This window comes from Oncorhynchus mykiss, chromosome 3 (assembly GCF_057628025.1).
Source record: "Oncorhynchus mykiss isolate SJ-2025 chromosome 3, ASM5762802v1, whole genome shotgun sequence".
Lineage (NCBI taxonomy): Eukaryota > Metazoa > Chordata > Actinopteri > Salmoniformes > Salmonidae > Oncorhynchus > Oncorhynchus mykiss.
The window spans coordinates 39,051,037-39,074,485 of record NC_143024.1 but is presented as its reverse complement, the minus strand read 5'-3'; the positions used below and the strand labels follow the sequence as shown (position 1 = coordinate 39,074,485).

The following is a 23,449-nucleotide window of genomic DNA, read 5'->3' as shown; positions in this document are numbered from 1 at the left end:
ATTCTGATGAAGATCATCAGGTAAGTGAATATTTATAATGCTATTTCTGACTAATGTTGACTGCGCAACATGGCGGATATTTCTTTTGGCTGTTTTGGGCTCTGAGCGCCGTTCTCAGATTATGCTTTTTCCATAAAGTTTTTTGGAAATCTGACACCGCGGTTGCATTAAGGAGAAGTTTATCTGTATAACACATGTATTTTCATCAACATTTATAATGAGTATTTCTGTAAATTCATGTGGCTCTCTGCAAAATCACTGCATGTTTTGGAACTACTGAACGTAACACGCCAATGTAAAATTAGATTTTTGGATATAAATATGAACTTTACCGAACAAAACACACGTATTGTGTAACATGAAGTCCTATGAGTGTCATCTGATGATCATCAAAGGTTAGCGATTCATTTTATCTCTTTGTGCTTTTTGTGACTCCTCTCTTTGGCTTGAAAAATGGCTGGGTTTTTCTGTGACTTGGTGGTGACCTAACATAATCGTTTGTGGAGCTTTCGCTGTAAAGCATTTTTTAAATCCGACACTGTGGCTGGATTAACGATTAATGTTATCTTTAAAATGGTGCCTAATACTTGTATGTTGGAGAAATTTGATTTATGAGATTTCTGTTGATTTGTGTTTGGCGCCCTGCAATTTCATTGGCTGTTGGCAAGCGGAACCCCATTCCCAGACAGGTTAATTACTTTGTTGATGCACCTTTGGCAGTTATTACAGCCTTGAGTCTTCTTGGGTATGACGCTACATGCTTGGCACACCTGTATTTGGGGAGTTTCTTTCATTCTTCTCTGCAGATCCTCTCAAGCTCTGTCAGGTTGGATGGGGAGCTTTGCTGCACAGCTATTTTCAGGTCTCGCCAGAGAAGTTCGATCGGGTTCAAGTCCGGACTCTGGCTGGGACACTCAAGGATATTCAGAGGCTTGTCCCGAACCACTCCTGCATGGTCTTTGCCATGTGCTTAGGATTGTTGTCCTGTTGGAAGGTGAACCTTCGCCCTCAGTCTTAGGTCTTGAGCGCTCTGGAACAGGTTTTCATCAAGGATTTCTCTGTACTTTGCTCCGTTCATTTGTCTCGATCCTGACTAGTCTCCCAGTCCCTGCAGCTGAAAAACATCCCCACAGCATCATGCTGACACCACCATCCTTCACCGTACGGATAGTGCAGGGTTTCCTCCAGACGTGGCGCTTGGCATTCTGGCCAAAGAGTTCAGTCTTGGTTTCATCAGACCAGAGAATATTGTTTATCATGGTCTGAGAGTCTTTAGGTGCCTTTAGGCAAACTCCAAGCAGGCTGTCATGTGCTCTTTACTGAGGAGTGGCTTCCGTCTGGCCACTCTACCATAAAGGCCTGATTGGTGGAGTACTGCAGAGATGGTTGTCCTTCTGGAAGGTTCTCCCATCTCCACAGAGGAACTCTGGAGCTCTCAGTGACCACCAGGTTCTTGGTCACCTCCCTGACTAAGGCCCTTCTCCCCTGATTGCTCAGTTTGGCTAGGCGGCCAGCTCTAGGAAGAGTCTTGGTGGTTCCAAACTTCTTCAATTTAAGAATGATGGAGGCCACTGTGTTCTTGGGGATCTTCAATGCTGCATAAATAGTTTGGTACCCTTCCCCGGATTTGTACTTCGACACAATCGTGTCTCTACGGACATTTCCTTCGACCTCATGGCTTGGTTTTTGCTCTGACATGCACTGTCAGCTGTGGGACCTTATATAGATGTGTGTGCCATTCCAAATTATTTCCAATCAATTGAATTTACCACAGGTGAACTCCAATCAAGTTGTAGAAACAGCTCAAGGATGATCAATGGAAACAGGATGCACCTGAAATAAATTTTGAGTCTCATAGCGAAGGTGCTGAATACTTATGCAAACATTTCTAAACCTGTTTTCATTATGGGGTATTGTGTGTCGATTGCTGAGGATTGTTTTTGAAGTTATCAATTTTAGAACAAGGCTATAACGTAACAAAGTGGAAAAGTCAAGGGGTCTGAATACTTTCCAAAGGCTCTGTAGTCCAGTTTGTAATGGCCTTTTTTAAATGTAGTGAGCTTTGAAATGATTTATGTAAAAAAAAAAAAATGATGTTTTAAAATTCATGACATTTTGATGGTAGTATGATAAACAAAATATATGTTTACTTTTTGAAAGTACTAATATTAAATACCAAAAAGTAGATGCAAAAAATTTAATTTCAACCTCTATTGTCTCACCTTGAAGGGTTAATGTAAAGGTTAAGGGCAATACAATTTTGAGTTTCAGTGTTGATATGCTCAAATTGACCTTTTTGAAGCTGTTTTGAAAAGAAAAGAAAACATTTTAAAACACTGCACCTGTGTCTTTCAGTCTATACATGTTAGGCCTAAATACAGTGGCAAGAAAAAGTATGAGGGAACCCTTTGGAATTACCTGGATTTCTGCATAAATTGGTCATAAAATGTGATTTGATCTCAATTTAAATGACAAACAATAGACAAATGGTCTGCTTAAAAGAATAAAACAATTATATGTTCATGTTTTTATTGAACACACTGTGTAAACATTCAGTGTATGGTGGAAAATGTATGTAACTGGTTGACTCTCCTTTGGCAGCAATAACCTCAACCAAATGTTTTCTGTAGTTGGGGAACAGACCTGCACAATGGTCAGGAGGAATTTTGGACCATTCCTCTTTAAAAAACTGTTTCAGTTCAGCAATATTCTTGGGGTGTCTGGTGTGAACTGCTCTCTTGAGGTCATGCCACAGCATCTCGATCGGGTTGAGGTCAGGACTGACTGGGCCTCTCCAGAAGGCATATTTTCTTGTTGAAGCCATTCTGTTGATTTACTTCTGTGTTTTGGGTCGTTGTCCTGTTGCATCACCCAACTTCTGTTGCACTTCAATTGGCGGACAGATGGCCTTACATTCTCCTGCAAAATGTCTTGATAAACTTGGGAATTCATTTTTCCGTCTACGATGGCAAGCCTTCCAGGCTCTGAGGCAGCAAATCAGCTCCAAACCATGATTCTCCCTCCAATAGTTTAACATGGTTTTTTTAAAGTTTTATTATTCTTATTATTATTATTATTATTATTATCAGTCAGTTAAGAACAAATTCTTATTTTCAATGATGGCCTCGGAACAGTGGGTTAACTGACCTGTTCAGGGGCAGAACGAAGGGACAGACCTTATCAGGTCTGGGTTTCGATCTTGCAACCTTTCGGTTACAAGTCCAACGTTCTAACCACTACGCTACCTGCCGCCCCAAGATGTTGATGTGCTGTGCCTTTTTTTCTCCACATATATTGTTGTGTGTTCCTTCTAAACAACTGAACTTTAGTTTAATATGTCCACAGAATACTTTGCCAGTAGTGCTGTGGAACATCCAAATGCTCTTTTGCGAACTTCAGACGTGCAGCAATGGTTTTTTTTTGGACAGCATTGGCTTCTACCGTGATGTCCTTCCATGAACACCATTCTTGTTTTAGTGTTTTACGTATTGTGGACTCGTCAACAGAGATGTTAGCATGTTCCAGAGATTTCTGTCTGTCTTTAGCTGACACTCTAAGATTCTTCTTAACCTCATTGCAAGGTGCAGAATGCTAAATCATCTTTGCAGGACGGCCACTCCCAGGGAGAGTAGCAACAGTGCTGAATTTTCTCCATTTATAGACAATTTGTCTTACCATGGACTGATGAACTTCAAGGCTTTGGGAGATACTTTTGCAACCCTTTCCAGCTTTATGCAAGTCAACAATTCTTAATCTTAGGTCATCTGAGACATCTCTTGTTCGAGGCATGGTTCACATCAGGCAATGCTTCTTGCACTCAAATTTTGTGAGATGTTTTATTTATTATTTTTTAAATGTCATCGGGCAGGTCTAACCAACGTCTCCAATCTCGTCTCATTGATTGGACTCCAGGTTAGCTGACTCCTGACACCAATTAGCATTTGGAAAAGTCATTAGCCTAGGGGTTCACATACTTTTTCCAACCTAAACTTCGAATGTTTAAATTATGTATTCAATATAGACACGAAAAATACAATAATTTGTGTTAATTAGTTTAAGCACACTGTCTATTGTTGTGACTTAGATGAAGATCAGATCAAATCTTATGGCCAATTCATGCAGAAATCCAGGTAATTCCAAAGGGTTCACATACTTTTTCATGTGTGTTTTGCTTTAAATGTATCCAATAAGTGTTGGTGTCTACACACAATTATTTTCTGTGTAATTTATACATGTGTGCCTGCATGACTTTCTGAAGTGTTTTGACTGTTGAATCTGTACAGCATGTCCTACTCCATTGGGTGTATGTGATTACTGTGCACTGGTTTTCTATCCTCATGGGGACCTGAAATCCCCAAATGTCTCCAAGGATTATAAAACATAGATAATGATCCCTCTGAGAACAAAGGCTATTTTAAACTTGGGGGTTAGGTTTAGGCTTACAATTAGGGTTAGGTGTTAAGGTTGGAGTAAGGGTTTTTAATGGTAATACATTTTAGGTCCCCACAAGGATATGAAAAACAAGTGTGTGTGCATGCAGAAGTGTGTGTGTGTGTGTGTGTGTGTGTGTGTGTGTACACTACGCAGCAGATCAACCGTACTACACTGTGGTTTCAGAACCGGACGGTGGCCACCCCAAGTCACGGGGTGTGGGACATGAGGGGCAAACAGTTCCACACGGGAGTGGAGATCAAGATGTGGGCCATCGCATGTTTTGCCACACAGAGGCAGTGTCGCGAGGAGATCCTCAAGTAAGAACCTACCAGTCTTATCTGTTTCACCCACTTACTATGTGTACAACTGGGTTATGCTCGTTAGGGCACACCTTGGCAAAATGTTCAATGGAAAACGAAAATGAGCATTTCTTATTGGTCCAGGTAGTCCTGCCCTGTTTCAGTACATTTTCTTCCATTTATTGCCTAATAAACATACCCCCCCCCCCCTCCTATTCATGAAGCAGCTTTTCACATAGCCACAGGGATATATAGAAAGGAATACCTCCCTGCTACGGATGTGTTGTTGAAGATGGCCTTCCAGATAAGAAAGTGATCCTTGTGTAATTAGTTTGTCCTCTACGCCTCTGATACAACCTTAGGATTTACACAGCGACTTTCAAGGATTACATTACTAAACCGTTCCCTAACCAACCAGATTATATTTGGTCTTTACAACCCTTCCTTTTCCCCTCCTCCCCCTCCCTCATTTCTCCATTACTGTCTTTCCCTCCCTCATTCCTCTTTCCCTCCCTAATTCCTCCATCACTCTCTTCTGCATCCCTCTCTCTTCCTCCATCCATTACCCACCTCCTTCTACAGGGGTTTCACAGACCAGCTGCGTAAGATCTCCAAGGATGCTGGGATGCCCATCCAGGGCCAGCCGTGTTTCTGTAAATACGCCCAGGGAGCCGACAGTGTGGAGCCCATGTTCAGGCACCTGAAGAACACCTACTCTGGACTGCAGCTCATCATCGTCATCCTGCCTGGAAAGACCCCAGTCTATGGTAGGCGGCACCCATAGATAAACACTACCATTCAGAAGTTTGGGGTCACTTAGAAATGTCCTTGTTTTTGAATGAAAGAAAGAAAAGCACAAATAGAAAAAGGAGTGGGAGGCCCCGGTGCACAACTGAGCAAGAGCACAAGTACATTAGTGTCTAGTTTTAGAAACAGACGCCTCACAAGTCTTCAACTGGCAGCTTCATTAAACAGTACCCGCAAAACATCAGTCTCAACGTCAACAGTTTCATAAGAAAGTTCTTTGTTTCTGGCCATTTTGAGCCTGTAATCAAACCCAGAAATGCTGATGCTCCAGATACTCAACTAGTCTAAGGAAGGCCAGTTGTATTGCTTCTTTAATCAGCACAACCATGTTCAGCTCTGCTAACATAATTGCAAAAGGGTTTTCTAATGCTTAATTACCCTTTTTTTTATTATAAACTTGGATTAGCTAACACAACGTGCCATTGGAGCACAGGAGTGATGGTTGCTGATCATGGTCCTATGTACGCCTATGTAGATATTCCACAAAATCTGCCGTTTCCAGCTACAATAGTCATTTACAACATTAACAATGTCTACACCGTATTTCTGATCAATTTGATGTTATTTTAATGGACAAAAAATTTTTGCTTTTCTTTAAAAAAACTTTTTAAACGGTAGTGTGCAGTTGAAGTCGTAAGTTTACATACACCTTAGCCAAATACATTTAAACTCAGTTTTTCACAATTCCTGACATTTAATCCTAGTAAAAATTCCCTGTCTTGGGTCAATTAGGATCACCACTTTATTTTAAGAATGTGAAATGTCAGAATAATAGGAGAGAGAATGCTTTATTTCAGCTTTTATTTCTTTCATCACATTCCCAGTGGGTCAGAAGTTTACATACACTCAATTAGTATTTGGTAGCATTGCCTTTTAAATTGTTTAACTTGGGTCAAATGTTTCGGGTAGCCTTCCACAAGCTTCCCACAGTAAGTTGGGTGAATGTTGGCTCATTCCTCCTGACAGAGCTGGTGTAACTGAGTGAGGTTTGTAGGCCTCCTTGCTCGCACACACTTTTTCAGTTCTGCCCACAAATATTCTATAAGATTGAGGTCAGGGCTTTGTGATGGCCACTCCAATACCTTGACTTTGTTGTCCCTGCATTTTGCCACAACTTTGGAAGTATGCTTGGGGTCATTATCCATTTGGAAGACCCATTTGCGACCAAGCTATAACTTGGTCTTGAGATGTTGCTTCAATATATCCACATAATTTTACTTCCTCATGATGCCATCTATTTTGTGAAGTGCACCAGCCCCTCCTGCAGCAAAGCACCCCCACAACATGATGCCGCCACCCGTGTGCTTCACGGTTGGGATGGTGTTCTTTGGCTTGCAAGCCTCCCCCTTTTTCCTCCAAACATAAGCATGGTCATTATGACCAAACAGTTATATATTTTTGTTTCATCAGATCAGTACAATCTTTGTCCCCATGTGCAGTTGCAAACCGTAGTCTGGCTTTTTTTGGCGGTTTTGGAGCAGTGGCTTCTTCCTTGCTGAGCGGCCTTTCAGGTTATGTCGATATAGGACTTGTTTTACTGTGGATATAGATACTTTTGTATCTGTTTCCTCCAGCATCTTCACAAGGTCCTTTGCTGTTGTTCTGGGATTGATTTGCACTTTTCGCACCAAAGTATGTTCATCTCTAGGAGACAGAACGTGTCTCCTTCCTGAGCGGTATGACGGCTGCGTGGTCCCATGGTGGTTATACTTGCGTACTATTGTTTGTACAGATGAACATGGTACCTTCAGGCGTTTTGGAAATGGTTCATCCTTGGGAGCAAGACTTGTTGAGGTCTACAATTATTTTCTGGGGTTGATTTATTTTGGTTTTCCATTGATGTCAAGCAAAGAGGCACTGAGTTTGAAGGTAGTCCTTGAAATACATCCACAGGTACACCTCCAATTCACCTATCGCCTATCAGAAGCTTCTAAAGTCATGACATTATTTTCTGGAATATTCCAAGCTGTTTAAAGGCACAGTTAACTTAGTGTATGTACACTTCTGACCCACTGGAATCGTGATACAGTGAAATTATCTGTCTGTAAACAATTGTTGTAAAAATTATTAGTGTCATGCACAAAGTAGATGTCCTAAACGACTTGCCAAACTATAGTTTGTTAAGAAGACATTTTGTGGAGTGGTAGAAAAATGAGTTTTAATGACTCCAACCTAAGTGTATGTAAACTTCTGACTTCAACTGTACGTATTCACATGATGTTCATTGGAATCACCTTATCCGTGCTGATTCACGGTCGAACATTTTCTGTATCTATATAATACTTCAACCAAAGCATTTGCTATTCTTTGAAACTCTTGTGTTGCTAAAGCAGCTTCGATAAGGGATGTGTGCTGTTGTGTGTTAAGACGGTGTACATCTGTCTGGTATCTACCAATGCTTTCCCTTTAACGCATAGGTGGTACTTTACTTTCCTAATCTGACTGTTAATTGCACAGAGATTGATTGATCACTTCCTGTTACTGGTCCTGTGTAGCGGAGGTGAAGAGGGTGGGAGACACTCTCCTAGGAATGGCCACTCAGTGTGTCCAGGTGAAGAACGTGGTGAAGACGTCCCCCCAGACCCTCTCCAACCTCTGCCTCAAGATCAACGTCAAGCTGGGGGGAATCAACAATATCCTGGTGCCCCACCAACGGTACGTGGCCACTGTGGCTGGAGGATAGGACTGTCGAATGACCAAGCAAATATTTTTATTTGGCTAAAGCGAGCACATTTCTTTTGGAAATGTATGTACCTTTTCTAATCTAGTCATATTTATCTTCCTTTAGAAGTGTGCATAAATCAGCTTGAAGTAGCTACAAAACAAGTTTTGTCGCCACCTATTCCAAAAGTGGAGGCTACAGCTAAAATTACTGTTTGCGATTCACAATTTTTTATTTTTTTTTGATTCACATGATTCGATCACCGTGATTGAACCGAATCCCAACTACTAAAATCACGTAGTGAATCGTTTGTTTTGTCAAAGAATCATTCATATGAATCAAATTAATTGTTCAAATGTATTTATTTTTTTAGACCTGTGAAGCGGGGCATCCCTTTAAACAGTAAATTAACTTTGTTAGGCCTACAAAGTGTTTATTGGTCTTGAGAATGTTTATTTTATTTGTACACATATTCCATCAATATCAATCTCCTAATCAAGTGTCTTCCAATTTATGATTGACATAAATGTACATATTGTGTGAAATCTAAACCTTTAATCATATTAGAGAACCTTTGTTTGAACTCTGTCCTCATTGGTCCTTCTCTCTTCCTCCACCCAGACCCTCAGTATTCCAGCAGCCTATCATCTTCCTGGGGGCGGACGTTACACACCCCCCTGCTGGAGACGGGAAGAAGCCCTCCATTGCTGCAGTGAGTTCACTTAACTCCTATTGGCCTATACCAGTAGTCTCAAACTCATTTTGCCCAGGGGCCACATTTATATATTTTTTTACTATTGCAACCATGGTCCACATTTACTGAGACAACCGCAGGCTGCATTAAATAGGCTCGCGGGCCTCATCTGGCCTGAGGACTACATGTTTGAGACTTCTGTGGCTTTGTCTATACTGAATCGCCACTGCATTCAAGTTCATAATGTTTGTGCAGAGCTAATCAATTTGTGCAGCGCTGGTTTGTTTCTCTCACTCACACACACACTCTCTCTCTCTCACCCTGTTTCTCTCTATTACATCTCTCTCTCTCACCCTGTTTCTCTCTATTACATCTCTCTCTCTCACCCTGTTTCTCTCTATTACATCTCTCTCACCCTGTTTCTCTCTATTACATCTCTCTCTCTCACCCTGTTTCTCTCTATTACATCTCTCTCTCTCACCCTGTTTCTCTCTTATATCTCTCTCTCTCACCCTGTTTCTCTCTATTACATCTCTCTCTCACCCTGTTTATCTCTATTACATCTCTCACCCTGTTTCTCTCTATTACATCTCTCTCTCTCCAGGTGGTGGGCAGTATGGACGCCCACCCCAGCAGGTACTGTGCCACAGTCCGGGTCCAGAGGCCCAGGCAGGAGGTGATCCAGGATCTGGCCTCTATGGTCCGAGAGCTGCTGATCCAGTTCTACAAGTCGACCCGCTACAAGCCCACCAGGATCATCTTCTACAGGGACGGAGTGTCAGAGGGCCAGTTCAGACAGGTGAGTAAAGACCGAGTGATTGTCCTGGGGACAAGAAAATGTAAGTCTCTCTCCACCTCCAGAACATCAGAAACCAGAGGGTCAAAGGTTGCATGTCAAATGTTGTCCCTCTTTAAATAAACTGTTAAAGTTAGGTAGATGTCCTATCTGTGTAAGTAAACCATTGAGGCACATCATGAAGGTCCACTAAGAGGACATTAGAATAACATGCATGACTGTGACCAAAACATGACTTATTTACCTGTCACGCTGTCAGATGATGGTGAAAGGGTGCAATGTTGAGGCCTATATCATCTGCCTCAACTGGTGCGAACTAGGAAAAACTTGCCCGTAACGTACATGGAGGACATTCAAAGTCATATCGTCAATAATGGATGTTTTGAACCCTGTTTTATCCATCTGCCCACCCCAGGTGTTGTACTACGAGCTGCTGGCCATCCGCGAGGCTTGCATTGGCTTAGAGAAGGAGTACCAGCCCGGCATCACCTACATCGTGGTCCAGAAACGCCACCACACCCGCCTCTTCTGTGCCGACCGCAACGAAAGGGTGTGTGGGTCCACTTTTACTTCCGGCCACCCTCCCAGCTACCTTCGGGTCATTCTGAGATAATACCCATGCCTGAGTCACACTATGGGGCCAAATCGCACCCAAACTGACTCTTACGTTTTCTTCTAGCACCGTTCCAACAGCTTTAGTAGATGTGTAACCAGGCCAGCTCACTACAGCTTGACTCAACTCTGTTTGGCACAGCAGTGTGAAACGCCCTTTATAGATTAAGGGGGGAACTGTGTGTTACAGAGTTGGTCCGTGGTGTTTTATTAACTGCTCTAAATGGTTGTCCTAATTATCCCATTACACTGTTGTCAATGGGCCTGCTCTCCTCACCCCTGGTAATTCTATTCCATTATAGCATTAGGCCTGATTGACGGACCTGGAGTGCCACTCGAGGCCTGGGAGAGCAGGGCTTTTGGAGTTATCACCTTGTTTACAAGTGAAGTTAACTTTGACGGACAAGGAGAAATCAATTTAGTCATTATTCTGGTCATTTGTAGACGACATCATTCAGAGCTGTGGAGATAAGGCGGCGCACAATTGGCCCAGCGTCGTTAGGGTTTGGTCGGGGTAGGCCGTCATTGTAAATATGAATTTGTTCTTAACCGACTTGCCTAGTTAAATAAAGGTAAATCTAAAAAATAAACACTACTCCTCCCTCCGTTCGTTCCCTTTCTGACGTCATTAAATGAGTCCAAGGGGAAAGTTGAATGAATGGATGTGTGTGAAGCTTGGTGTTGAAGTAGAACAGGACAGACGGAAGGATGTTTTTTAACGTGGGCAGTTATTAATAATGACCCCAAATCGACATGTTCTCTTCGTTCAGGTTGGACGCAGTGGAAACATTCCTGCTGGCACCACGGTGGACACGGACATCACGCACCCCTACGAGTTTGACTTTTACCTCTGCAGTCACGCTGGAATACAGGTACTGCAGCATTTCACCACCTGTTCATCTAGCCTGCTGCCTCACTGCACCTTCCTCTCAGGAAATGACTTCATGAAGTCTCAGGAAATACGCTGTCTTTTTAGAATTTAAACGCACTTTATTCACACTGCGTTTTTTGGGTTTTGGTTTTTGGAAGGTAAACCGTTCTTTACTGAAACTAAACTACCAAACACTCTTTGGTTTTGAAGTTGAAAAAAATGAGACTACATTTGCAAATAAATAGGCCTATACCTCATTCTAATTGTCCAGTTTTAGTTGAAAGCCATTGTCTTTCTACATCACATTTTATACCACATCTCCATTAAATCCCCAAATTGAGGCTGTGTAGTATGTGTAACGTCTGCTGTCTGCTTTCCCCAGGGGACCAGTCGGCCCTCCCACTACCACGTCCTGTGGGACGACAACTGCTTCACGGCCGATGAGTTCCAGCTGCTCACCTACCAGCTGTGCCACACCTACGTGCGCTGTACCCGCTCCGTCTCCATCCCCGCGCCAGCCTACTACGCCCACCTGGTGGCCTTCCGTGCTCGCTACCATCTGGTGGACAAGGAGCACGACAGGTGATTGGCAGGGATAGGGATGGGGGTCACTCTGTCACTGCACAAAACAATCTGGGCTGGTTCAGTGTTTCTGCATGCTTCGCCTCTGTTGTGCTCAACATTACGTTTCATATTTCCTATCTATTTTTGGTGAAATGTACAGTACTGCATTACTGTTTTTTTTCGTGTTCTACTGCCACCAAAGCAGCGCTCGATAGTATACTGCCCCCAAATCAAATTGTTTTAGTCACGTGTCGAATACAACAGGTGTAGACCTTACAGTGAAATGCTTACTTACTTACGAGCCCCCAATCAACAATGCAGTTTTAAGAAAATAGAGTTAAGAATTAAAAATAACAAGTAGTTCAAGAGCAGCAGTAAAATAACAATAGCGAGACAATATACAGAAGGTACCGGTACAGAGTCAATGTGCGGGGGCACCGGTTAATTGAGGTAATATGTACATGTAAGTAGAGTTAATAAACTGACTATGCATAGATATTAACAGAGTTGGTATTACAGACTCGGACAGGGAGAGGTTGAAAATGTCTGTGAAAACACTTGCCAGTGGGTCAGCGCATGCTCGCAGTACACGTCCTGGTAATCCGTCTGGCCCTGCAGCCTTGTGAATGTTAACCTGTTTAATGGTCTTACATCGGCTGCGGAGAGCGTGATCACACAGTCGTCCGGAACAGCTGGTGCTCTCGTGCATGTTTTAGTGTTACTTGCCTCGAAACGAGCATAGAAGTGGTTCAGCTCGTCTGTAGGCTCGTGTCACTGGGCAGCTTTCGGTTGTGCTTCCCTTTTGTAGTCTGAGCGTCGGAGCCGGTGTCGTAGGATTCAATCTTAGTCCTGTATTGATACTTTGATGGTTCGTTGGAGGACATAGTGGGATTTCTTATGCTTCCGGGTTAGAGTCCCTCTCCTTGAAAGTGGCAGCTCTAGCCTTTAGCTCGGTGCGGATGTTGCCTGTAATCCATGGCTTCTGGTTGGGGTATGTACGTACGGTCACTGTGGGGACGACGTCATTGATGCACTTATTGATGAAGCATGTGGTGTACTCCTCAATGCCATCGGAAGAATCCCGGAACATGTTCCAGTCTGTGATAGCAAAACAGTCCTGTAGCTTAGCATCGGCTTCATCTGACCACTTTTTTTTAATTGACTGAGTCACTGGTGCATCCTGCTTTAATTTTAGCTTGTAAGCAGGAATCAGGAGGATAGAATTATGGTCATATTTGCCAAATGGAGGGTGAGGGAGAGCTTTGTACATGTCTCTGTGTGTGGAGTAAAGGTGGTATAGAATTTTTCTCCCTCTGGTTGCACATTAAACATGCTGATAGAAATATGGTAAACAGTTTTAAGTTTCCCTGCTTTAAAGTCCGCGGCCACTAGGAGCACCACTAGGTAGTATACTGCCCCCTCAAAGCAGCGCTAGGTAGTTTACTGCCCCCCAAAGCAGCGCCAGAAAGCTAGCTTTCTACGTAAAAAAAATCATGTAGCTTCAAAGAAGTGTGTGTATGATAGTTGACCTGTCTTTCTGATCCATTCATGTATTTCTCTGTCCTGATGAATGTCTTCTCTTCTCCCAGTGCGGAGGGCAGCCATGTCTCTGGTCAGAGTAACGGTCGGGACCCCCAGGCTCTGGCCAAGGCGGTGCAGATTCACCACGACACGCTGAGGACCATGTACTTCGCCTGAGCACCACCCCACACCACCATCACCGCACTTAAAGCACACATACACACATAAGCCCCGCCTGCCAGTCAAGGAGGGTTGCATCCCCCCACAACCAGTCAATCCGGACCTGACACTGTGTAGAGGGAAGAGGGGGGTGGGGGAAGCCCCCCGCAATGGACTGAGGATGCAGACAGATGCTGCTTTAAAACAAGAGAGGAAGAACTTGGCACTATTATGCAATATTAACCCAGCCAACTGCTTTTCCTGGGCACCCCAACTCCGCCCCCACCCTCCTCCAGTCCCTCCCTCCTTTTCTCCGGTCATGAAGGAGATCTGTTTTGATTCCGGATGTGTATGGTCAACGTTGCAGAAATCATTCCCTTTCGTCATCATGCCTTTTACATCAGCTCAGTTTTTAACGGCAGCACTTCCTGCCCTTTTTCGTGGTTAGTTCTGTTTTGACTTTTTCTTTCATCAAAGGTTGAGGAGAGAAGAAGAAAAGGATCAGGAGTGTGAAGGGTGGATCTCTATCGGTGCAGACCCATCACTGCGCACAAGCTTGACACTGGTATTTTCCTCTCCTTTCCTCTCCAGCTTTTTTTTTTTTTTTTAGCCAATGGTGACTTATCAAACGTGTGAGTGTGTCAATGGACACTGTGTGGTAGGAGAGGAACACAAGCTATTATTGTGAGCACAGTGCCACCTGGAGTCTAAACGGTGTAAATGCTCTCTTCAAAAGTCCCAACCTGTCTGGGGAATAAGCTATGATGCTAATCATATGATTTCCAACTCGTTATCATTTGACTTGAACCAATAAGTGCTGTGCGTATACGCTGGCACACATCATAGAGGGTAATACAATGATATCACACCCTAGGTCAGTCCCCTATGACATAGGTCTAATGTGCTGTCACATCAACTAACTACATTGCAATGTGACCCTGTTTTGAATTTTCTTTCCTGTACATCGTGTTTTGATATTTAAGGTGCTTGTTTTGTTGTTTGTTTTTTACCATTCTTTCCAGTATTTATTAGTATGCTCAAGATCTAGTAATTTAATATGAGACGAGCGTTTTTATTTCTGCATTCTTTCTATCTCATTGCTCTTTCGATCTATCCGCTCTCTTGGATTTTAATTTGTGGTGGAAGATCCTAAATTGAATGACTGATCATGTTGCTTTCTCCTAGTGCAATAATCTTTTAGCTGAGGGGAAGGAAGCTTCTTCTAGAAGATACGGTTTGAATATCTGGAAGTCTGTAGCAGTGAGTTACGAGAATGTAGCAGAACCCAGATCTCCTATGAGAACTCTGTTCACAAAATTGGCACTTACCCGTTGCTCCTCTTTATGAAGGGGAGTAGAGGGGTTCAGAGGTCTAATGGTTATGCCAGTGAGTGTGTTATGGGTTAGAAATCAAGTGCCTGGTTTTGGAAATGAACAGTTAAATGGAAGTTGTATCGATGGATTATGATGTGGAGATCCTAGCCTTTAAAATGTATTCAAACAAGGAAGTTAAAGGGCAAAATTTAGCTGGAGAAAGTTGACTAAGCTACATTTTGCCTCTTTTTTTGTTTCTTTTTTTTTGACAGACATTGCATCGCATTGAAATCCTCATGATAGAAAATATATATATATATTTTGTGTGTGTTAGTTTATCCTATTGTCTTTGCCTAATAGCAGCAGTATTTTAGCAGATCAAGTCGTGCTGCACTCTGTCTCTATCCTCATCAGACATGGATCTAGCTGCTATATCTACATGTACTCAAGGTGACTAAGAATCGAGGCATGCCTCAGTCATGAGCGGCAGGAGAGCAAAGCCGACGTTTCATTTTTTTTCTTCGCCATATAACTGAGCATCCAAACCAATAGTAGCTTAGCTGTCTTCTCGAGTCAACAATTCGACGAATCTTGGAAGTCCGGGAGACTGAGTGAGTGACTTGTGTGGTCGCTGCTTAGCTCCTCTGTGCTCTTTGACGTGAGGCATGCCTAGTGTTCAAGAGAGAGACAATAATCTGCACTAAAAGAAGTGTGTGTCAGACCGAACACATGCCTCTGGTGCTATGGGGGGTGGCCTCCTTGCCGCGCCCCTTTGAGAATTTGCAGTCTGAGTAGGCCTTTTGGGGGGGGTACAAATGTACTGTAGTAAACCTCCCAATGAGGTAAACGAGAGGGTCTTATGTGGGGCACTATAGGGATTCTTGTCCTAACTGTTAGTGGAAACAGTTGCCATTGAGAATCTCTTGTTTTGACGGTACAATGATACGAGGACACAGTTCTCAAGGCAAGGACTGCCCCAATAGGTGAACGGTAGTGTGGTCGGTCCAATGGTAGAATCCTGTGTCCCCCTGTAGTTGCATTTGACAGCCTTCCCAACTCTAGCCTTCCCCTGGCTGGAAGCCAATGAGTTTGAGCCTTCATGATCTTCACTAGTGTCCAAAAAGCCTTTTTAAAAAGCCAGATTGGAAGATGTGTATATGTACATTTCACATTATTGTAATGCTCACCACTTATTTTTGCTAACAAAAAAAAATCTAACATATGTAGTTATATAGTTAATCATCATAGTAATAATATCATTTAAGATAAACGGTAATAAAATATGTAAGAGTTGATAATGCAATAGACTGTTGACTCGTGTCCTGTGGCAATGTATAACATTAATTTGTTTATTTTGGCGTGCGTACATTGGCGGTGAATGTATTTCGACATGTAACGTGTGTCTGGATTGTTAGACTGTTATGGATTGGGATGTGGTGGACTTGTCTCCTCTGAGTTCTAGAAGTAAGAGGTGCTTCTATTTCTGGCACTCTTGGCAGCTGTTGTCAGATCTTCCCTGTTGTCATAGAATCCAAATGGAATCGTTAGACTTTTTTTAAGAGCATAATTGTTGTGATCCAGATCGTCTTTCTCAGGCGGGATTTGACGCCTGTAGAGTAGGGGGAGAGCGGGAGAAACCGGAATGAGATGGTTACCCTGACTGGTCATCATGAACGTTTAGTACCGATGTGGCCCGCAGTGTTTGAGGTTGAGCCTTGTGGGTTATGAGGCCCCTATAGAGCGAGACTTGGCCCGTAACTGTGGCTTTTCTCCACGCGCAACCAAGGGCACTTCTTGTGCTCCGGAATACAAAGCCGAAAGGCCTCCATTAAGTCTGCAATGTGACAGTCTATAATCTCATTTGTTTTTCCCCCACTTTCTCCTGACTTTTGCCTCCCATTGCCAGAGGACTACATTCCATAGCCAGTCGATCTGCCATCGGATTCCCCTGAGAAGTGGAGAAAAGATGGAAGACTAGAGGACAGAAGACGTTAAGTGTGTGTTGGTTGGTACGGAGTAGGGCATTGTAGTTAGATGGGTTTTTGTGCATGTGGCTGGTTCTGGTGTGTGTAAAGTGAGAAGTAGGGCTAAGTGCCATTTGAGGGAGGTGACGTGTCTGGATCGGGACATTGTTTAGCAAGCGACCAAGCGTAGCTCTCATCCAAGCTGACATTATGATGAACGTCAAGGACTACAGAACAGTCAGATTTTCCTGGGCAAAAGAACACAGGTTTACATATAGCAGATGTGTTCGCCTAACATCCTTATAACATTACAACTCCCTAAATCGTCGTCGGTAACGTTTTTCAGATGTTCGTTTTGTTTTCAGCAGTTTTTTTTTTTTTGTGTGCTTAGTTTATAGATATTTATGAGCAAGGCCTTTCTAGGTCTAAACCATCACCCCAGAGTTTCCTATACTCTATGGAAAAGTAGCTATATGTATAGTAGCTATGTATGTGTTCATTCCATTTACATGTGACGTACAGATGTACTGGATTTTGAGTTCTTTCTTTTCGGGGTAGAAGGTACATCTATGGCAGAGTGACGTTGGCCACAGAAAGTGCCTTTCTTAATGGTGGTGCTGTAAAACAAAAGTCAAATGGAAAATCAAAAAGACATCTATCTCATGTTTGAAGAAAAAAACGCCTGCGTTTTATGCACAGTACACACACACACACACACACACACACCAAGATTGATACTGAGGACCCGCAGTCTGTTTGTTAAAGTATATGATTGTGGTTGAGCGTTCACTTAGTGGTGCATTTTGAGTCTGGACCAATGGACTCGGTTGGTTGGTACAGTGGAACTTGAATTGACAAGTGAGGTCACATTTTAAACCGATGTGTGTGTGACACAGCCTTGCCCACGAATGACAAACATAGCACAGCACTTTATAGACTGCCACTCTCACTCAGACATAAAGCCAAGAGGTTTTCTGTCTCTGTTCCTCCTCCAATCCCCGCCTCCCAGATACAGTGGAGTATCGAGGACTTGTTTTTTATGTGAATGAGGAGATTTTCCTCCTCTGGGAAAGGGAATTGGATTACGACACCAAACAGTTGCTATCGCTACTAGGTGGTCATTTTAAAAGCGTGCCTCCAGCTCATGTGACTTCGCTGATGATGACTCTGTTTTGAGTCCGCCTGCATTTATATGGTTTCTCCTTAAGAATCTGAAACCACCAATGGTTTTTAAGTGTTACAGTGTAAGGCGTCCATATTAGGAAGTCGGCAGTTGTCTGGCCCATGGCATTCTCTCATCCTAGTGCAATGCCCTCGCCCTGCCGTGTGTCCGTCTTGTCCTTAATGGAAGGATAGTGGGCCCACTTTCGTTGGTGTTTTGGGGCAAGTTCGGGTGTAGAATAAGACTCTGAGGGTCTGTATGAGTCATTTGGGGTACCCGTCAGTCCAGGGGGGGGGGTGATACCTTTACAAGAGATTTAAAATAAAATATGCGCCTCACTTACCTTGGTATGCTGCATATGTTATACCACATGAGAGGAAAAACTGCAAATATTGCTTTGGTTATTACAGTATAATGCTTGATTAATACCTGATTATGATATTCTTGTAACTATTTTAGACAGACGTATAACTGCAAGATATTCTTGTTTTAGTTTTTTTGTCTTAACACTTATCTGACTTGAGCCGAGCGTTTTATTTTGTCGTCCTATTTAAATGTTGTACTTTTTAATATGTATATGAAATGAAAATATTTGATGCTGTATTTATTGAGTGTATAAACGAGCGGCCAGCTAGTCTCATTGGCAGCATGGTGGAGGTGGAGCTAGGGGACGAGGCCTTAAACCACCCCACCCCCCTCCATGTTGAAGCCTTATCCTCTCCAGACACGCAAGCACAGCGATGTGGTGGTGGGCGGACGAAGGGGCACAGTTGAGCAGGGGGACCTGTTTTTTTTTTAAATGAGGTATTAATTATGTAGACCCCTGCGTCTAGCTGTTTAGCTTTCTTGTTTGGCTCCTCGTGAAGGGAAGAGGCCTTCCTCCTCTTACCACCTTGTACTCCCTCTTCCCTCTCTCCCCGGTTCTCTCCTCCCATCTTGGTGAGGCCACCCCCACATGTTGCGTCTCATCTCCTGTAGGGTTAGGGGAACCTTTACTGAACCACATGGACTGAGCTGACCACTGACATCCTCATCCAGAGCTGCTAATATGTTAGCCATATAAACTCCCCTGGCCTGGTAGAGTACAGGTGGGTGAGAATAGAGGAGAAGGAGGGAATGATGGTGACTGTGCTCAGGCAGAGGATGTTAGGTGTGGCTTCTGTCCTTTCACGTTTCCCTTGTGCCAGAGACTTTTACACAAGGAAGGAGTGGAGTGTAAAGTCTCATTCCGCTCAACTACAAGCCTCCGCCTTAAGTGTGTTCTTACTTCGTTGTTGGGTTTTATTTACGACTACGGAACGCCGGAGTTGAGTACAAAAAAAATGGCCTAACTCCAAAATGGCATCCTCGTGTTTCTTTTCAAACCACTAATAGTGCTACAGTAGTTGTTGAGCCCCAACGTACAAAGTGTATGTTTCCCCACGTGTGTGGATGTAAGAACAAGAGCCCGAGGGTTCTGTGTGCTGACTTATACCTGTATAATGAATCAAGGTGTTGTAATAATTCATTGCTGTTCTGTTTGCCCACGGTGTCTGTTAGTTGTTCCAACCTCACTCTAGGGTCAGAGGTCAGAGGCATGGAGCTTGGAAGGGGTCGTCAACCCTGTTCAGAACTTTTTTTAATAGGCTTTTCTACCTAATACCCACAGACAAATCCTTTTTAGACATGTTGACTCCATTTAGCTATCTGTTTGATGTGCAAGCAGCTTGCTTTCAGTCTATTCGCAGTCCATGTTAAGATTTTGAAGAAACATTTGCTCGAGAGATTATCGGATGCTGTTTTCCCAATGTTACACTGGTTTGAAGACAGATCTCGTCAGTGGCCATGAATGCTGGACTTTTTAAAGGGTTCCCTATATGTTTCATCGGTATCTTGAGGTTATTTTTGTATTTGACGTGCGTCAGTTAGGATTGTGCGCTGTGATACCATTTTGAGTCCTGAGGCACCAGCTAAAATCAATGGGTGTTTGATGATTAGAACAAGGTAGCCACATGAGTTCCATGCCTCCATCTCTCTCCCTTACTACTCTGTATGTTTCAAACTCTCTGTTGTACCAACAGGTCATTTTTATTTCAGTTTTAATGTATTTTGTTTAATAATTCTTTCTTTTAGGCCTTCAGTTTTGCTTTGCTACAATTTGAAGTGTATCTTTCACTAATACTTGTAATAAAAAGCTTTGCTTTAAAACCTTTCGCTTCATGATATTTGTTTCTAGACCAAGCAGGCACACGTGATCAAACACACCCCTTTCATTTATGGTGAAGTATAGCTACTGGCTGTAGCCACTAGTCAGTTCTAGTGAAGGTAGATTCAGCACAGATGTAATGTTACTAAATGATTATGACATGTCATTGCACTGTGTTCGAATGCTATTATTCTTCTGATTCTATGTTGTTGCGCCAGACAGTTGCCTGTAGTGTAGACTGATTGTGTTATTTAGTCTCTTCATTTCAAGGAATGTAAAGAAATAGTCTTGAGAAGTAGAAGTCAGAACATATTTTTTGGTAAGTAAATCCTGTATGGTGTGGCAAAGGGAGTGTATATTACTGGAAACTTTTTTTCTAGGTTTACAAGTAAACTACCAGAATTGTGATAACTTTCAAGGAATATGGAATTTTTAAGTTATTCAAGTATAAATTACCATACATTTCCTGCTAATTACCAAAATTACAGTAACTTTAGCAATTTACCGGTAGCTTTGCAACCATACTCCTGTACAATGCATTATGATGCCGTTATAATGCATTGTAAGATTTGTCATAAGCATGTATGACTAGGACTAGGCTACAGGTTAGCCTAGCCTAGCCTACTTTGGAAATCTGAGCCTGTCACCGTTTCAGGTTAAGAACCATGAGAATGCAGAATACAATCTAGTCTACCAACTGAACTTCATTTTCCACCATTGCCTCAAATTAAATGAATCATAACAAACTGCTCGTAATGAAAATGGAAAGTGTACCCGGGTGCACTGAACCAGTTCAACCCTCCTGGAAAATATGGGAAGGATTGAATTGAAGCTCCTAAAATCCCATTTGTAGTCACATTTATCCTTCACTAAGGAAACTCATATCTCTCAGTGGAACAGTCAGTGCACAAAGACGGGGGTTGTGACAGTGGGCCAACAACCTCACATAACTGTCTGGAATGTAAAGTAATCAGGAGATCACATAAACATGTAAACTGCTGTCCAGAATGCATTGCAGCTACTACAGGCTCTGGTAGTCCCACGCAGCTACAGGGTTTTCGGTGTGCATGTTTAGGGCTTTTCCACCATAGCTAACATTTACCCCAGGTTTTTCACATTTCATGCTTCATTTGATAGACAGGTAGGTTTTCAGTCACATTTACGCGACAGTCATGACTACTACCGTCCTTCCTATTCTGTGTCGACCCGTTCCACCCATGGAAAAGATTAGAAAAGGTTGACTTTAAAGCATTATGTAACCTTTTCAATTGATCATGGCCAGGTTTCATACCCTACTATTTGACATGTGATGATAAGAAAACAAATGTAGAAACATCGGGAAGTGCTGGTTGGGTCATAACACTAGCAAAAATGTACATTTTAGTGGAAAGGAATTTCCCTTTGCTGCTGGAAGGATCTAGACCTGCATACATGTCTCTACAACCTTTGACTAATTAATTCAAGCTGTCTATTCATGTTGGTAGGAATGGCCACTACGAGTAGGAAGCCCGGTCAGCGTTACTGGATGACAGACTGGGAGACCAATAACAAGCTGCTCATGGACACGGCCGAGCACCAACGCCACCAATCACAGCAGACAAGGCAGGAGAGGCGGGCCCTGAGGCACCAGACAGCCTGTAAGGTACAGAGACTGAGAGACAGGGACTGATCTGGATGCCTGATGCCAGGCAGCAGGCGATGCATTGACAGAGAGATGATCAACTCATGTTCACATCTATACCCCATAATAACAAAGTAATACTGTGCGTGACCGTGGGCTCTTCGTCTGTCTGTCTGACACGCTGGGATGAGAGTGACAGCTGAGACAGGCTGGGTGACAGGATCAATGAGGTCACTGAGCAGAAGGACAGACTGCAGTTCTGCGTACAGGCAATGGAGATAGAGATCGAAGCTCTGACACAGGTCACTAATACTTCATATGGCAGTGGGAGAACTATTTAATGTTCAACTCCCTTTGCTTACAAAACACATAATCAACACGTATACTGTCGAACGCATGTCACAGAACACAATCTGTCAGTGTCCCTAATATGTTAGCTTCAGGAACCTCTCAAATTGCTTTGGGAATCTGCATTCCACTATGATATTTGTATGCATTGTCGTCTGTGTCGTCTGGTGCAGTAAACTCTACCTAAATCATACCCTTATTAAGTAAACTAATCGTAATCTAATTATGCCTGAGGGTGTTATTTTTGTTTTTTTCTGGAAGTATGTGTGCTTGTTGACAATGAATTATAGCACACATGTTTAATCATCTAGAGGATCTACAGGGGCTTGCAAAGGTTATTCACCCACTTGGCATTTTTCCTATTTTGTTGCCTTACAACCTGGAATTAAAATGGATTTTTGGGCCGTTTGTATCATTTGATTTACACAACATGCCTACCATTCTGAAGATGTGAAACAAACAAGAAATAAGACAAAAAAACAGAACTTGAGCGTGCATAACTATTCACCCCCCAAAGTCAATACTTTGCAGAGCCACCTTTTGCAGCAATTACAGCTGCAAGTCTCTTGGGGTATGTCTCTATAAGCTTGGCACATCTAGCCACTGGGATTTTTGCCCATTCTTCAAGACAAAACTGCTCCAGCTCCTTCAAGTTGAATGGGTTCCGCTGTTGTACAGCAATCTTGAAGTCATACCACAGATTAGCAATTGGATTGAGGTCTGGGCTTTAACTAGGCCATTCCAAGACATGTAAATGTCTCCCCTTAAACCACTCAAGTGTTGCTTTAGCAGTATGCTTAGGGTCATTGTCCTGCTGGAAGGTAAACCTCTGTCCCAATCTCAAATCTCTGGAAGACTGAAACAGGTTTCCCTCAAGAATTTCCCTGTATTTAGCACCATCCATCATTTCTTCAATTCTTACCAGTTTCCCAGTCCCTGCCGACAAAAAACATCCCCACAGCATGATGCTGCCACCATGCTTCACTGTGGAGATTTGGTTCTCAGGGTGATGAGAGGTGTTGGGTTTGCGCCCGACATAGTGTTTTCCTTGATGGCCAAAAAGCTCAATTTTAGTCTCATCTGACCAGAGTACCTTCTTCCATATGTTTGGGGAGTCTCCCACATGCCTCTCTCTCTCTCGCTCTCTCTCCCTCTCCCTCCCTCCCTCCCAGGTGGAAGAGGCAGAGTGGGCCCTGGAAGACATGGCCGTGCCCCTGGATTTGGTAGTGGAGTGTCTGACCCAGAGAGAGGGCCTGCAGGGAGAGCGAGCTGGTCAGTGACCCCCTACAGGGCCATCTGAAGAGGGAGGCCCAGATGATGACACCACGCAGCAAGAGCTGCAGCAGCACATCAACAAGGCCTTCGAGCAGGTCTGGTAAGCCAAGATAGAGATTTAACTGCCGTAGGTCTTTGGTTGTGTCTCAGGATATGGTTTCA

At 43.2% G+C, this 23,449-nt stretch overlaps 1 protein-coding gene across 2 annotated transcripts in view; it reads left to right on the top strand.

The window, feature by feature from the left end:
* The window catches only part of LOC110516971 (protein argonaute-3), a 47,768-nt gene extending 27,723 nt beyond the window's left edge, over window positions 1-20,045 (top strand). For both annotated transcript variants that reach the window (XM_036973734.2, XM_036973733.2), the window contains exons 11-19: window positions 4,618-4,751; window positions 5,316-5,500; window positions 8,036-8,195; window positions 8,824-8,914; window positions 9,501-9,695; window positions 10,108-10,242; window positions 11,075-11,176; window positions 11,558-11,757; window positions 13,329-20,045. In XM_036973734.2, the coding sequence (XP_036829629.1) occupies window positions 4,618-4,751; window positions 5,316-5,500; window positions 8,036-8,195; window positions 8,824-8,914; window positions 9,501-9,695; window positions 10,108-10,242; window positions 11,075-11,176; window positions 11,558-11,757; window positions 13,329-13,437 (1,311 nt within the window). In that variant the 3' untranslated portion in view covers window positions 13,438-20,045. The remainder of the gene's footprint in view (window positions 1-4,617; window positions 4,752-5,315; window positions 5,501-8,035; window positions 8,196-8,823; window positions 8,915-9,500; window positions 9,696-10,107; window positions 10,243-11,074; window positions 11,177-11,557; window positions 11,758-13,328) is intronic.
* The last annotated feature ends 3,404 nt before the right edge of the window (window positions 20,046-23,449 follow it).